General features: G+C 37.1%; 1 protein-coding gene across 9 annotated transcripts in view; it reads left to right on the top strand.

Moving 5' to 3' along the window:
- Nucleotides 1-1575: 1575 nt before the first annotated feature.
- Nucleotides 1576-14494, top strand: part of LOC127842962 (coiled-coil domain-containing protein 186-like) — a 62996-nt gene continuing 50077 nt past the window's right edge. For 6 of the 9 annotated variants that reach the window (XM_052372768.1, XM_052372765.1, XM_052372766.1 and 3 more), the window contains exons 1-5: nt 1582-1728; nt 4562-6306; nt 9704-9836; nt 10518-10646; nt 11945-12157. In XM_052372768.1, coding sequence (XP_052228728.1) covers nt 4592-6306; nt 9704-9836; nt 10518-10646; nt 11945-12157 — 2190 coding nt within the window. In that variant the 5' untranslated portion in view covers nt 1582-1728; nt 4562-4591. Of the gene's footprint in view, nt 1751-4561; nt 6307-9703; nt 9837-10517; nt 10647-11944; nt 12158-14494 lie in introns of all 9 variants that reach the window. The other 3 variants (XM_052372763.1, XM_052372762.1, XM_052372764.1) reach the window with 3 other exon arrangements.

The raw sequence follows: 14494 nt of genomic DNA, 5'->3' as shown, positions 1-14494 counted from the left end.
TCGAAATACAATCTTAAGAACGCATAATCAGGTTTTTACAATGTCTGGAAAAGTTAAAATTAGCGCCGCATGAATGCTTGTGTATTTCGATTTTCACAGTAATCAAATATAACGGTAAACCTGTTCGGTTTTTGTTTGCTGGTGAATACTAATGTTCATTGAAAAAGACAATTTTAGGTTTGCTACATTCCACTGACACCCGAAAAGTCTCAAAAACCATTGATATTCTATATTCTTATTGATAGAAGGAGAGAAGCGTCATCATTAGCTGACGACCGATTTGTAAATTTGCTTCTCAACTTCAAATCCTTAACGTCGATACAGCTTTCTTAGATTCATGCCAATATAGATGTTAAAAATAACATATTAACATTTCAACAAAAACATTCTACATTTACACTGATGCGTATAAAAATATGAATTTATTGCAGATCACTTATTACATAAACGTGTCAGATATCACTTTATAAATATGGACAAGTATTATGTAAATATACCGGTACTCATAAAAATGTTAAAAACTCGTGTTCCTACCTCCTATTTGATTATTCTGATGTTGTCTGCAGTCTAGTTTATCTGCTGCAAGTTTGATGTATCTACATACATCGGGTGGTTCCGAATTTTACAAACCAACCTCTCAATCCGCTTGTTGTTTTTTTTACAAAGTTTAAAAGGCGTTGTTTTTTTTTTTTTTTTTAATATTTGCCCTCTCATTGTTACGCAATATGTCCATACATGTTTATTCAAATGTATATACGTTTTAACAACTAACTTATATGTATCTAAACCAACATATCGATTCAGTATCTATGTATGTGTCACTACTCTGTCTCCGACGAGTTAATGTTAATTATATAATACTTTGCACAGAATGGTGAGTTATCAATTGCATTTTAAATATCAGTTTCAGTTTATTGGCAGAGTGAGCAAGTACTTGCAGTTTGCCACATAATAGGCTAAACACATATACACACAGACGATCCACACAAATGAAATACTAAACGAAACCATATTAAATAAATAGATAATTAAATTAATACATACATGACTAATAACTAAATAACTTGGTTTACATCGTTAGTCATGTCAAGAAGCAACAAAGTAAATATCAAGTATAAGGGAATCCGTCTTTTTTGCATGTTAGATGGCAGATATATATAAATGGATTACATTAAAATACAATATCGTATTTATGTATAATATATATTTATATATTTTCACCAAACGGACCGGTAACTAATCTAACACCCTCTGTAATCAATAAAGTTAAAAAGAGAAGGTGTAATAAAATATAGGGTCGAATAAGCCTGGTCAATTTGGGGCCGAAAGGCTTGGTGCCGAATAGACCTGAATTTTCGGACTAGGCCGAAAGAGCTTGGTGCCGAAAAAGCCTGCTCCCGTATTTATCGCATTGTGCTTTTTGTTTAAATGTCTCATATTATATTACGGAACGCATAAGAGCTTTGAAGAACACGTCAAAAAGGAAGAATGTATGTAGCGCATTGAATTGGTTGCGCCACGTGCATTGTGTGTGCCACGACGAGCTATTTGATAGTGGCATTTAACCTATGGTCATGTGACTTGTCGATCGCCATTTTGTGATGTTGGCAGCGAACTGTCAAAACTATGAATTTCCTTTGGTTAGAATTAACTGAATTTGTAGAAATAAAATGAGAGTAAAATGCAATGGCGTAGTCATAAAACTTGAGTGGGTGACACAATTTATAGGTTGTCTACAATTCAACGCATGGTCTCTTGTATTGTTATTTATTTTCGCGATGTTATGATTTTAATGTCTAATTAGTACCGAAAACAAGTCGAGCATTTATTCGATTTTTTAAATCAATATTAATGTTTTAAATGTATTTCCTATCTCAGACTACCATTAGATAAACAACAACAACAGATAATGCCCGTGAGCTTGTTCTTGGTATTAATTAATTTATTATCAGGGGTGGCGAAATCTAAAAAAACTATACTTGTCCACGGACAACCATTTAGGAAATTTAACTTGCCCGTTGCTGAACTACACTTGTCCGTTAATGTTTATATAAATTATAAACGCATTTATTGATTAATGTTAAATAATGTGGAATATATCAAAATGAGTATGATTTGCTTGTTTTGTTTATAATTGTATTTCAATGGTACATTCATTATAGCAGTATATTATAAACAATGTTAAGACTTTCTCAAACTTTAAATCTTGCGAAGCTTGTGTTATTAAAACATGTGCTGAACATAAGTACATTGTAATCTTAACAAATTAAACTAGTCCAGTATGTGGACCTCATCAGACTGAGGCTCCGCTACTGGTAGCAATTTGATTATATAAAAAATCTGTTAGCCAAGTTTCTTGAAAAGTTCTGGTGCGTTTACTTAGGTCATATTCTTTATCATAATCTTTCTTAGTTTTTTGGGAGGTGGGCTGCTCAAAGCTTCGGGTTTCTGCTCCGTTGTTGAAGATTAAAAAAAAAAGTTTCATCTTTACCATTAATTTAAAGTCGTCTTAAATAAAAAGGTAGACCATGTTTTGATTATCTTAGATTGATACTTTTTATTTCCGTCTGATCGTAAAAATAAAGAAACCAGTCTGTACACTGTCTAACAGTCGGGCCGAATGTTGAAAATGCGGCATGCTCCCGGTCTCTTATAGGATAAGGGAGATCACTGCGCAGGAAAGTGCACGTATTTTAGCTTGATTGCTCCGCAAATAGCACTGACAATGTAATAGCGTGTCAACATCCGATTTTGTAAAACTTAATTACAGCTTGAATACAATGTATTTTTGTATACCTGAACGCGACTTTTAAAAAACTTGTCCACGGACAACTTAATTGAAAAAAGTCAGTTGCCCAGACAAGCAAATGTACGACTCGGGCAACTCGGACATTTGCTTTCGCCACCCCTGATCATTTTACCTCAGTTATCACCCAGTTAAAATACATGAAGCAAATATAAATTATTGTTATCATGGGACCTCACTGTATTGCGGTACTTGTCGAAAATCATTCTACTAGGTTGCATAAAAGCTGATATATTACCTAAAGTTTATATTCAATCCCTAAAAAAATCATTATTTTACAAAACAATCGCATTTATTTTACTTTGGTGTGAGAATTATAGACATTTAAGCAGAAAAGTTATAACTTGTAAAATCGTCCGTAAAATCTAGGTCACTCCATTATATGGCGCCAGCAATTTTTATGCCTCCGGTAGGGTGGCATATAGCAGTTGAACTGTCGGTCAGTCCCTCCGTCTGTCTGTCAGTCCGTCCGTCCAAAAACTTAAACATTGCCAATTACTTTTGCAATATTGAAGATAGCAACTTGATATTTTGCATGCATGTGTATCTCATGGAAATGCACATTTTGAGTGGTGAAAGGTCAAGGTCATCCTTCAAGGTCAAAGGTCAAAAAAACAAATCCAAGGGAAGTAACAAGCTTTAAAGGGAGATAATTTCTATTTATCATTTGGCAGGTTAAGATCATTTTCACAAGGGAAGTAATATTTTTTTTAAGGGATATAATAAACAAAATAAATTATAAAAATCAAATAGGCGCAGTAGGGGACATTGTGTTTCTGACAAACACATCTCTTGTTTAACTTTATTTTTTTGTATATCAATGTTTTTACTTCATATAAATACATATTCATGTACAGGTACATAATAATTTGTATAATTTTCTATTAAGAAATAAAATCAGACGTGGTCAATGCAAATAAACCTTTTTAACCAGGTTTTCCGAAGGAAAAAACTGGTTATTAGATTGGCGAATGGGGGCGGGCTGGCTGGCTGGCTGGCTGGCGGCTGGCTGGCGGGCTGGCGGAATAAGCTTGTCCGGGCCATAACTATGTCGTTCATTGTCAGATTTTAAAATCATTTGGCACATTTGTTCACCATCATTGGACGGTGTGTCGCGCGAAATAATTACTTCGATATCTCTAAGGTCAAGGTCACACTTTGAGTTCAAAGGTCAAAAATGGCCATAAATGAGCTTGTCCGAGCCATAACTATGTCGTTCATCGTCAGATTTTAAAATCATTTGGCACATTTGTTCACCATCATTGGACGGTGTGTCGCGCGAAATAATTACGTCGATATCTCCAAGGTCAAGGTCACACTTTGAGTTCAAAGGTCAAAAATGGCCATAAATGAGCTTGTCCTGGCTATAACTATGTCATTCATTGTGAGATTTTAAAATCATTTGGCACATTTGTTCACCATCATGGGACGGTGTGTCCCACGAAAGAATCACATCAATATCTCCAATGTCAAGGTCGCCACGACTAAAAATAGATTAAAAAAAATAAAAAAACTTACAAAGGGGGTTAATTTTTTTTGGTCATTTCAAAAGTTCAGTTTGAGTTTTCTCCCTTTATCAGATTTTTTTTTCACAATGAAAACCTGGTTTTGTGACAATTTTGTCCCTTGTTTTCCATGATATGTGCATTCTTGTATGCTTAATATTGCATGTCAGATGATGGCTAATTGTTTACAGCAATACATAAATGGAGCTTTACATAATATAATTGAATAATAATGATAAATTAATTGTAGGTTCAGCTCTGACATACTCTGAAAGTCAACATGTCGGATGTAGAGTCTGAATCAGGTGAAAGAGAAAACCCAAATCCAGAATCAGAGTGCAATGAAGAACAGTTAGATGAGTTGAATGCTGCCGAGACAGAATCTGATGAGGCAGATCTGCATTTGAATGACACAGACCAACCACAAAAAGCATCAGACCCTAATGGGTGCAATGAGGGAACTTCTGAACGATCAAATGAATGTAAGATTTTGCATAATGAGTTGAATAAATGTCAACCTTTAAGAAACGAGGAAGAGGGTGTTTATGAGAATTATGATAGAAATGATGCCTATGCGGAAGAAATTGCAGGGTCTTTGGCTGAAGGAGATCAGGATGAGGTGGGAAGAGAAGATGATGGAATTATTGAAGACTTTAACGTGAATTATGCTGCAGAAGATGAGCAGTATTTGGCTGGAGCAGATTGTTCCTTAGAGCCAGAGAGCAACAGTGTGCTGTTGACACACCATGATGATGGGGCAGCAGTAGGGAGCTCAGAGTGTGAACCAGTCAGTGGAAGAATAAGGCAGACTAGGGAGCACGAGCGAACTGAATCCAGTGCCCAGATTGAACTAAGGGTGTCCCAGTTTGGGGCTGGTCCTTCAAGGGTTGAGGGTGGTGACAATGTAGGCGATGAAAGGACAGTTTTTTATGGATCTGATGGTGCCTCTGCTTCTGGTATTGGAGAGTTTCTGATGCCGGAGAGTGAGATCGGCGAATGCTTTGATAACACTGGAGCCAATGAGGAACAAATAGAAAATGATCCTACTGAATCAGATCAAGAAAATGAAGGAGCGGTATCAAATGAAGTGAATCTGACTAATGTGGTACCAATCATAATGAACAGTGACACAGACAATGTTGAAACAGGGGCATCAGAAATGTTCAATGAATTTGAGCAGTCTGATCATGTTGAGCAAAATTTTGCAGTGAGTGGCTCTAATTCAGTCATTCAAACAAGTTTCCCTGAAGATGAAACCAATGCTGTTACTGCACAGGAAAACAATGCTGCTACTGCGCATCAGAATATTTCTGAATCAGATTTGCATCAACCTGAGTGCGATCAGAGTGAATCGAACGCATGTGGAGTGCAGTCTAGTGATCAGAGTGAATCGGACACATGTGGAGTGCAATCTAGTCGGAATACTGTAGAAGCTTTAAACTACTATAGTGCAGATAATTTAAAGTCTGTTGAGGGAAAAATTGTCCAAGAAGAGTTGAATGGTGAAAGTTACGAATGTTCTAAATCCTGTGTTCCCGAAAGAGAAAGCAAGAATTACGCTCATCATTCCAAAGACTTGGGTGCAATTCCCAAAACTAAGCAGTCAAGAGGTATGGATAATTCAATGCAACAAAGTACAATAAAGGAAAGTGTATCTGATAAAACAGTTGATTCTGAGGATGAGCTTCTTTCTGAACTTGATGCAACTTTAAAAGATGCCTCTAATGTAACAATCAGAAATGCTGAGAGTCACATACTAGTCAGTTCAGATTGTCACTCTGAACTTAGTGCAATTTCTAATGTAGAACATGGAAATGAAAAGTCCCAAAACATCCACTCATGTGATCAGTGCTTGAAAAACAATGTTTGGTGTTCTTTTAGTGATAGAGTAGGACTAAAGGGTGAGACTCCCCATGTGACTGGAATAAAAGAGTTAAAAGGACAGCTGAAACAAGCCAAACAATTGTTAATGGATCGAGAATGTGAGATTAGCAGGTATGTTTATGGGATATTTACGGTATAAGTTTGTTTATCAGTTCTTTTTAAATATTACACACATGTGATAGGATGCTTGTTGAATGTGTATTATTTTACTTACTTACCAGTACATTGTATAATTCTAGCACAGGGTTTCACGAAGGAAAATCTGAAGGTATGTCTGGGAAAATAGTCTAATAAAGTACTTACATGTAACATTGAAATGTTTAAAGAATTGAAAATCTTGCCTATTGTTGTGAGTGTTGTCCATTGTAGAACTGGTGACCTAGTTACATGTATTAATGTACATGTAGCAATAATAAGATGCCTAGATTAATGATCTTTGTTACAAAACATCCCCACTTGTTGAGAGTGTAAAATGTAACCTTCACCTTTTGTTCCCTTACATTTATGATGTAAACTGTCATGTGGCTGATTAAGGAATGTCCAGGCGATACAGGGAGGTTTAACCCATTTAATCCTAGTGAACTCTCCCATCCTTCTAAATTGGATCAATTTATTTCCAAAATTAGGGATGTCTAGTATATTTCTTTCTATATTTAGAATAGTTCTTACAGAATTTTTTTTTAAAAGCAAACAGCCTAGACCCTGATTAGAGGCCGCATCATGTGGCATCTCATCTGGGTCTACGCTGTTTGCAAAAGCCTTTTTTCTAGACACTAGGCATAAATGGGTTAAGAGCAGCCTTTATTACACACAATGTCCAAGACAAAAGCTCACCAATATCTAAGAGTTGGAAATTTAGCCTTTAAAACTTGAATCTAGTTAGAAAGGTCTTTAATTAAATTGAACTTTTAGAGGACTACAAATGCCTCAAAATACGTATCTAAATGGTAAAGTGTTAAACAAAAAATGCCCCCAAAACAAAAAGTGCCATCCATGATTAGCCTATGTGATAAGTTGCGGACATTTTGTTACACAGTTTTCCCAGCAGAGCGAGGCTCATACTGTTCTGGTTGAAACCTTGTAGTAATTAAAATATTAAAGCCCCATAAACACTCAAAATCAACGAATGTTTCATAAAATAAAGTTAGTTTAAACATATTTTATTTCACGAACAAACACAGTATGCATGTGCATAGCATATACAATAAAAACTGAGTCACATTGTTCCAAAAAAATATTAGAACGAAAGATCAAGATCTTGTAGGGTTCTTCTCCCTACGCAGTAATTGCAAGCTAGTGTGTAACATTTCGTTAGGTAGCAGACATGTATTTTAACAATACAATATATGAAAACAAGTTAAATAATTGACGTAGATGTATGTTATATAGAAAGAAATAGTAGGTTAATCAAGGTTGATAAGAAAGACGTGAAGACACATCAGACAGAAGAAAATACACAGCGAAACTGTTTAAAAAACAATACAAGGAAGTTGTTTGCTTTGACAGACAGCAAGGTATCAAAATGTTAACTGCATTTTATGTACTAACTAGAAATGGCGCGGCAGAGGCCGAAGCGTATCCCCACGCCGCATGTTTGACCCAGGGGCGCTCCAGGGTTGGTAATGGGGCCATGCATAGTTGAGATTGACCGTATTGTCATAAGAGAAGTTCAGTATCAATTAGAAGTGAATCGGTTTAGAAATGAAGAAATTATAGTAAAAGGCAATTTTGGGTGGGCGTGGCCTATGTGGGCGGGGCACCCCAGGGTTGGTAATGGGGCCATACATAGTTGAGATTGACGGTATTGTCATAAGAGAGGTTCAGTATCAATTTGAAGTGAATCATTGTAGAAATGAAGTAATTATAGTAAAAGACAATTTTGGGTAGGCGTGGCCTATGTGAGCGGGGCGCCCCAGGGTTGGTAATGGGGCCATGCATAGCATTGTCATAAAAGAGGTTCAGTATAAATTTGAAGTGAATCGGTGTAGAAATGAAGAAATTATAGTAAAAGGCAATTTTGAGTGGGCGTGGCCTATGTTGGCGGGGCGCCCCAGGGTTTGTAATGGGGCCATGCATAGTTGAGATTAACCGTATTGTCATAAGAGAGGTTCAGTATCAATTTAAAGTGAATCGGTGTAAAAAATGAAGAAATTATAGTAAAAGGCAATTTTGGGTGGGCATGGCCTATGTGGGCGGGGCGCCCCAGGGTTGGTAATGGGGCCATGCATAGCTGAGATTGACCGTTTTGCCATAAGAGAGGTTCAGTATCAATTTGAAGTGAATCGGTGTAGAAATGAACAAAATTATAGTAAAAGGCAATTTTGGGTGGGCGTGGCCTATGTGGGCGGGGCGTCCCAGGGTTGGTAATGGGGCCATGCATAGTTGAGATTGACCATATTGTCATAAGAGAGGTTCAGTATCTATTTGAAGACAATCTGTGTAGAAATGAAGAAACTATAGTAAAATAACCTAAAAAAATTAGTAAAAATCTCTGACCCAGCCCCACCCCAACCCCCATAACTTTTGACCCAGGGGTCAGATCAAAATTCTGAATAGTGCACCATCGCACATATGCTCATAGCTACCATGTATGTAAGTTTCAAGGTTCTAGTGCTAATAGTGTAGGAGATAATAGTGGCCAGGACGGACGGACGGACAGACAGACGGACAGACAGACGGCAGAGATAACCACAATAATTCAAAAAGCGTGGGGATAATGAACTGAAGCGAAGACAAGCGTGTTTTTCTCCAAATCAAGACTTCATTGCCAGATAATTAAGTTTGTATGGTTGGAGAGGTATAATGAGCAATTTTACTGAAAAGAACTTCTTTTTGGTGTGTAAATCGTTAAAATTCTAAGAAATAATGAGAAACTGTTTAAATTGCGCCACAAGTGGCCATAAGGGTGAAAGTGAAATATTACACTTATATAGATGTTGATTAAGTGAACTACATTCAGTTCTGAGTCTTTAGTGAAGCATTTGTTGGCGCCTTTCACCATAATAGTGAAGCATTTGTTGGCGCCTTTCACCATAATAATATAATACAATGTACAATCATCGAAACATTTATATTTAGAAGAATCTGAAGATGCTTAAAAGATGTAAGAGAATCAGCATTTCTAGTATCTAGAGGAAGTTTGTTCAATTCCAAAATGGTTGATGGTACAAATGAATTAGAGTATGTTGTTGTGCGGGTTGTAAGATTTCTGATGTTGTTTCCATTTCTTTATTGGTAGGGGTTATTAGCTCTGACTGTTTCCGATACAATGGATTTTAGGTAAGCGGGCGTAAAATTTTTTGTGATTTTATACATGAGAACAAAATTGTTTACGGCGCCGAGTATCTAATCTTTCCCACCCAACCTCTTTGTAGACCTCAGTAAATAAAGTTAGCCCATAAACAATCAGTGTTCCTTATAGAAATAGTCAAAATTTCAACGCTAGATGTGGTATGGTAACATAGATTTTACAAGATAATTAACAAAAAAGTAATTGTATGTGTTGAAGGTTAAAGTCGGATATGGTTGATAACAAGTCGAGGTGGGACACTCTGACGCTTGAGCGTGATTCTCAGCGCAAGGAATTGGAACACCTCAAGAGGCATAATGCTGATGATCTGTACCTGCCACAAATCAAAGAGGTACATATAATTCATACGTCATCAGTGTCTTTTTAAAAATTAAGTTTTTAAATAGTTGTATTATTTCCAAAGTAAAAAGGGAATTTAAGTTTATTTTTCCTAAGTTTGCAAAAAGTACTCAATTGTTGTTAAATGAGTCTAGCTCGCTTTAAACCGGATTTAATGCATGTTGGATAGGTATTGTCGGTTTAAACCGGATTTAATGCATGTTAGATAGGTATTGTCGGTTTAAACCGGATTTAATGCATGTTAGATAGGTATTGTACAAGATTAGTCTGTGCAGTCAACACAAGCTAATCAATGACAGCACTTTCTGCTTTAACCCTTACAGTGCTGGAACCGAATTTTGAAGGCCTTTGCAAACAGTTTGGATCCAGATGAGACGCCACAGAACGTGGCGTCTCATCTGGATCCAAACTGATTGCTATTCTGATAGTATTCTTTGAAAAAAATCAAAGAAAATGCTAATTTTAGAAATTCAGCAGACGACATTTTAGCAGATGACAAATTACCCAGCATGCAAAGGGTTAACTATATTTTCCATAAACTGAGACTATCTTTAATAAAAAAAAATACCACAATAGCATTAACTATTTTAAGCACATGCATTAAGCCCCGTTTTTCCCTGAGCAATGCTCATATATAATCACCTAAATGTTTTATTCTTAACGACTGTTGCAGTTAGAGTACACGATCGCCTCCCAACAGAGCGAGTTGAAGAGCATGAAGGAGACCCTGTCTAGTCATGACCAGTCTGCCAAGCGCGCCATCTCGACCCTACAGATGGAGATGAAGGCTCGAGTAGACCAGGTGGGGCTGCAGTTCTTAGTTTAAACCTTTCCCACTCAGAAGCAAAGTGAAAATGGCTATGTGCAAACAGCATAAAACCAGAACAGCCTGCGAGTAACTCGCAGTCTGTTCAGGTCTTACGCTGTTTGCTGCTCATCAGTATCTTAGGGTTGGAAATGGAGCCTTTAAAACTTGAACCTAGTAAGAAAGGTCTTTAATTAAATTTATCTTGGTAAGGGACTACAAGTGCGTAAAAATACGTATCTAAGTGGTAAATTGTTAAATCTATTAATTGAAGCTTAAGGCTTATTGAAACACTTTTGAGTCCCTTTCGTGGATAAAACCAGTACTTGGTATCTTTTGTGGAGACCTCAGATGGAGATGCAGGCTTTTGTCAACCATGGGGGGCAGCATCTCTTATTCACCATGCAATTTCGTTGCTCATTGCTAGGTTGTCGCCGAGATATTTGACGTAGTAGCCATAATGCATGGTTTTTAGAAATGATATTCTCAGAAAATGGGAAAATATTCTTTTAAATGCCTCTTTTGTTCACCATGCTACTGTAAATTAATTATTTTTCGTGGGACATTCAATTTTTCGTTGATTACGTCATTTGACCAATCCACAAATTTAATACAAACACCTCAGAGATATTGGTCCTTCTATATCTATTTGACCGGTTTCAGTCTGTAAAATGCGATAGAGAAACCTAAGAGTATATGGACTGGTCGCTATTTTTTTAATATGGACCGTTCGGGGTTACACACCACTAAATGTGCACTGTGTTGAAGCAATTTATTGAACAGCATTGACACTATTTCAGCTTTATTAAGAGTAAAAAAAACAACTTAATTTAGAATAAACGACACGCTTACCTCAATTCCAACGTTAATCCAATGTTTATAACAATAAAGTCGAAACGATAGCTATTCACTTCCATTTTCTATTCTTCCATCCCTTTATCGAAACTTATTTTAAATCACACTATTTTATTGTATTCCTATCGAAGTTTACATTATGTATGATTAACACACAATCCGAAATATGTTTTGCATTCGTTCGATGCCTTAAACAAATAACTGTTAAAAAAACATCACGTCCGACATGTCCTTAACATCCAGAGAATTTAGCTCCAACTGGAATGTTTTGTCAGTTGCATGAAAAATAAAAGTATGGAAAGCCTGTATAACAATGTACAATGGTACAGGGGACACTCTTCGGTGTCCTACGGCTTCGGTCCATATACGGTTTGTGGCTGCCTGGCTGGTCACTATAATGCCATAGTGGGGTTTACTATTTCGTAATTATTATTCTTTAGGTTACACAGCAGCTGGAGGAGGCAAACAGAGAGAAAGACTCAATGGTCGTAAAATTCGCGCAGGCTGAGCACAAGAATCTAGAGTGCGTGAAACGGGCGGATCGTGCTGAGTCCAAACTACGGGACATGGACCGTGAACGAACCCAGTTCCTCGAGAAAATGAGAATCGTCAAGGAACAGAAGTCAAAGTTGGCAACAGAGCTGGAGGCCAAGGTGAGGAAGGTCTTGCAGGCTTTGAGATACATTTTTTGATGCAATTTTGATTTGCATTTGTACCCTTGAACATCAAAAGAAAATACTGAACTGATTGCAAATTGTTCCTTATACCGGGAAAAATAAATTAATCACCACAAATTACTGTTTTGCTGGGTATTAAAGAGAAACATTGTATTCCTGACTTTAAGTCTCATATTTTTATGCCCCCGGTAGGGTGGCATATAGCAGTTGAACTGTCCGTCAGTCAGTCAGTCAGTCAGTCAGTCAGTCAGTCAGTCAGTATGTCAGTATGTGTGTCAGTCTGTTCGTCCGTCCGAAAAAAACCTTTAACGTTGGCCATAACTTTTTCATTATTGAAGATAGAAAGTTGATATTTGGCATGCATGTGCATCTCATGGAGCTGCACATTTTGAGTGGTGAAAGGTGAAGGTGAAGGTCATCCTTCAAGGTCAAATGTCAAATACTGTGAAACCATTTATTTTCGTCAGCATGAAATTTCGTCCTTTTTAAAAAAATGACGTCTTCGTCAGCACTTAAATTCGTCCATTTCTGGTTTTGAAAAAAAAAGCGTCCGATTTGTTTTTACTGTTTGTAATACATGTAATACGCGGTTGCGAAAAAATCGTGCTCGGGAAAGAGGGGTGACACTTAATAGTCACTTGCAGGAGGTGGGCCTTGTTTGGCATATGCCAATTAACAAGTCTGTTGTTTCAGGTGATAGTAACTGTCCCTTATTATCCCCTGCCAGAGGCGGAGGGATATTGTTTTGGCTTTGTCCGTCCGTCCGTCCGGCAGTGCGTCCGTCCATCAGTCCGTCCATCCGTCCGTCCGGCACTTTTGTGTCCGGAGCCATATCTTGGAAGTGCTTTGGCGGATTTCATTGAAACTTCGCATGAGTATATATATGCATAAGAGGATGATGCACGCCAAATGGCATTGTATACCATCTGTTAAAAAGAGAGTTATGGCCCTTTGAATCTTGAAAAAATGCTTTTTACTATAGGCACTTTTGTGTCCGGAGCCATATCTTGGAAGTGCTTTGGCGGATTTCATTGAAACTTCATATGAGTATATATATATGCATAAGAGGATGATGCACACCAAATGGCATTGTACACCATCTGTTAAAAACAGAGTTATGGCCCTTTGTATCTTGAAAAAATGCTTTTTACTATAGGCACTTTTGTGTCCGGAGCCATATCTTGGAAGTGCTCTGGCGGATTTCATTGAAACTTGGTATGAGTATATATATGGATAAGAGGATGATGCACGCCAAATGGCATTGTATGCCATCTGTTAAAAACAGAGTTATGGCCCTTTGTATCTTGAAAAAATGCTTTTTACTATAGGCACTTTTGTGTCCGGAGCCATATCTTGGAAGTGCTTTGGCGGATTTCATTGAAACTTGGTATGAGTATATATATGGATAAGAGGATGATGCACGCCAAATGACATTGTACACCATCTGTTAATTACAGAGTTATGGCCCTTTGTATGCTTTTTACTATAGGCACTTTTGTGTCAGGAGCCATATCTTGGAAGTGCTATGGCGGATTTCATTGAAACTTCGTATGAGTATATATATGCATAAGAGGATGATGCACGCCAAATGGCATTGTATACCATCTGTTAAAAACAGAGTTATGGCCCTTTGTATCTTGAAAAAATGCTTTTTACTATAGGCACTTTTGTGTCCAGAGCCATATCTTGGAAGTGCTTTGGCGGATTTCATTGAAACTTGGTATGAGTATATATATGGATAAGAGTATGATGCACGCGAAATGACATTGTACACCATCTGTTAATTATAGAGTTATGGCCCTTTGTATCTTGAAAAAATGCTTTTTTCAGTGTCAAATATAACCCTTCTGTGTCAAGAAGCATATGGGCGGGGGATATCAATTCAACGAATTTGCTTGTTATTTTATGTCATTGACACGTTCTTTGTTATGATTAGTGGATAAGTGGGATTGAATAACCGTTAACGAGTTATAAAAAAAACAAAGATACGGGTTTTTATGTATATGTACAAAAATAGTAGATGCAGTTAAAACCAAACAACCAAACACAAATCAGTATGTTCTTTATTAATTTGTGATAAAAGCGTAGAATATATTTCAGTCAGGTGTTGATCACACATCGTCAGATTTTAATTGCGTTTAATAGTATTGTCTTCAATCCGGATTCGCCGCGCGTTGGCTGTATAATCTGCAACACTCCTGAAAAACACAATACACACAATGGGTAATAAATTTGTTAACAATTAGCGCTAATCAAAACTATTCTACCTAAACGAAGTCGACGCATTCGATACAGCCTTATTGCATACGTGTT

The sequence above is a fragment of the Dreissena polymorpha genome, chromosome 8 (genome assembly GCF_020536995.1).
Source record: "Dreissena polymorpha isolate Duluth1 chromosome 8, UMN_Dpol_1.0, whole genome shotgun sequence".
NCBI classification, from domain to species: domain Eukaryota; kingdom Metazoa; phylum Mollusca; class Bivalvia; order Myida; family Dreissenidae; genus Dreissena; species Dreissena polymorpha.
Note: the sequence above shows the minus strand (reverse complement) of the source record. Positions and strands in the feature narration are given on the sequence as shown.